The sequence below is a fragment of the Lottia gigantea genome (genome assembly GCF_000327385.1).
Source record: "Lottia gigantea unplaced genomic scaffold LOTGIsca_2913, whole genome shotgun sequence".
Taxonomy (NCBI): Eukaryota; Metazoa; Mollusca; class Gastropoda; family Lottiidae; genus Lottia; species Lottia gigantea.
This window is the reverse complement of record NW_008708952.1, coordinates 49-2,414: the sequence shown is the minus strand read 5'-3', so window position 1 is coordinate 2,414 and position 2,366 is coordinate 49. Positions and strand designations below refer to the sequence as shown.

The following is a 2,366-nucleotide window of genomic DNA, read 5'->3' as shown; positions in this document are numbered from 1 at the left end:
AAAAATTTATAAAAATAAACCATTTTCAAATATAAACAATATAATTTATAAAAATAAACCATTATAAAAATAAACATTTATAAAAATAAAAATTTATAAAAATAAACAATTTATAAAAATAAACATTTAATAATAATAAAAATTTATAAAAATAAACAATTTATAAAAATAAACAATATATAAAAATAAACAATATAAGTTATAAAAATAACCATTGTTATTTATAATAAACATAAACAGTGTAATATATAAAAACAAACAGTGTAATTTATAAAAATAAACAATGCAATTTATAAAAATAAACATAACTTATCATTTATTATTTTGTTTTCATATATCAATAATAAATTATAAGTTATTCGTTAATTTGAGGAAGAAAATATATTTGAGCACATCCAAGGACAATTTACTTCAAGATAATACTGCAATCTGCATCAAGCTCACTGAACAGGACCAATATTTTGGAAAAAAGATTGAGAAGAGTAGAGAAATATAAGTAGAAACTGACCACAGAAGAATTACTAGATAACCATTGTCCATTGTCTTCACCAACAGTGGCTAACAGAGTTATCAACGAGATACCTTGGTACTGTAAATCTAATTTACTTGTATCAGTAGGACTAATAGGTCCTGTTGGTACATTCTGTAAAATTCAAAGGGAAACAAGCTTAAACATTTAACAGGGCTAACAGCTATCTTATCTTTTTATGCAAATGACGCTGTGCGTTGTTAAGCATATCTTATAATTGAGAATATAGTGCGCACTTCTTCTTATCCTTTATTTAATCTGTCAACATAAATAATGTGCCAGACGAAAAATTAAAGATAGCATGCCAGACAAGGTAAAAGACGCCCACTACCAGCTGTCAGAAATGATAACAAAATCTTTAGTGGCTTAATAATGAATTTTCAAATAATATTAAAATCATCTATAAGTCAAGGCAAAAACCTGAATCAGTTCATCAAGTTATCATCAAATTCAAACATGAATAATGTCTTATCACTGTACACACAAGGGCAATAACTCTGAAACTGTTCATCATTATATGAATATGAATATCTAGTTTCATCAAGATCAGATAAAAACTGTCTCTATCGTGCCTACAAGCCAAATTTTACTAAGTCAAGGGCAATAACTCTGAAACCGTTCTTGCGATTATTACAAATTTCGAACTTGTCCGAGATCTCATCAATATATACATGCATACCAAGTTTCATCAAGATCGGATAAAAACTGTAGTCTCTATCGTGCCTACAATCCAAATTTTACTAAGTCAAGGGCAATAACTCTAAAACCGTTCTTCCGATTATTACCAATTTCGAACCTGTCTGAGATCTCATCAATATATACATGCATACCAAGTTTCATCAAGATCGGATAAAAACTGTAGTCTCTATCGTGCCTACAAGCCAAATTTTACTAAGTCAAGGGCAATAACTCTGAAACCGTTCTTGCGATTATTAAAAATTTTGAACTTGTCCGAGTTCTCATCAATACATACATGCATACCAAGTTTCATCAAGATCAGATAAAAACTGTAGCCTCTATCGCGCCTACGAGAATTGTGAACGGACGGACGGCCGGCCGGACCGACGGACATGGGTGACAGTAATATACGCCCCCCATTTCATGTGGGCGTATAAAAAGTTGACATTTTAATAATGCCTTGTAAAATAACATATTCCACAAAATCTTCAGAATGTAATAATGAAGATTCTAATGCAAGTGGTGGTATAAAAACTTACTGGTATTTGTCCACTGGTTACATTAATCAATCTTGTTGAATTTGACTTTAAAACCTGTCTTATAGAACCACCATCTTTATGTTTGATCATAAACTGAAAAAAACAGTTTACTTGTTGTTATATGTCTGTTCACATCATTCAATCTGATAAAAATGAAGCTCAATTCGTGTCAATTTGCGTTTTTTGTCTGGTTTACTTTACACTCTCCAGCATTGATTGAAAAACAAATTGTCAAGTCTAAGATTAACAATGAACATTTCCTCACAAGGAAGAAAAGTTTTCAGAAAATGAAATGAAATGAATTGAGTTTTACGTCCTACTTTTCTGCACCATGTAGGCTAATGAAGACGGGCAACGCCATGCAGGTTGTATTGAGGGAAATTTTTCCAGGACAGCGGCATTAGCTTGCTCTTTTTCGATTTCCAACTGTCGAGGGATCTTTAACGTGCACAGCCTGTAGCACACGGGGCCTCAGTTTATTGTCCCATCCAAAGGACTAGACGCTTTTTCCATGTCAGTCCCTCTTACCTGCATTACTGACAGGGGGAAACCAGGTTGAAAAATCCAAAGGTATTATCTCGAACCTATGCCGGGATTGAACCCTGGACCTTCAGGTTAGC

The 2,366-nt window shown here is 32.2% G+C and overlaps 1 protein-coding gene across 1 annotated transcript in view; it reads right to left on the bottom strand.

Moving 5' to 3' along the window:
• The window catches only part of LOTGIDRAFT_176729 (hypothetical protein), a gene marked incomplete at both ends in the record, with an annotated part of 7,473 nt that extends 5,634 nt beyond the window's left edge, over window positions 1-1,839 (bottom strand). The window contains 2 exons of the mRNA XM_009056954.1: window positions 509-643; window positions 1,747-1,839. Of these exons, the coding sequence (XP_009055202.1) occupies window positions 509-643; window positions 1,747-1,839 (228 nt within the window). The remainder of the gene's footprint in view (window positions 1-508; window positions 644-1,746) is intronic.
• Between the last annotated feature and the right edge of the window lie 527 nt (window positions 1,840-2,366).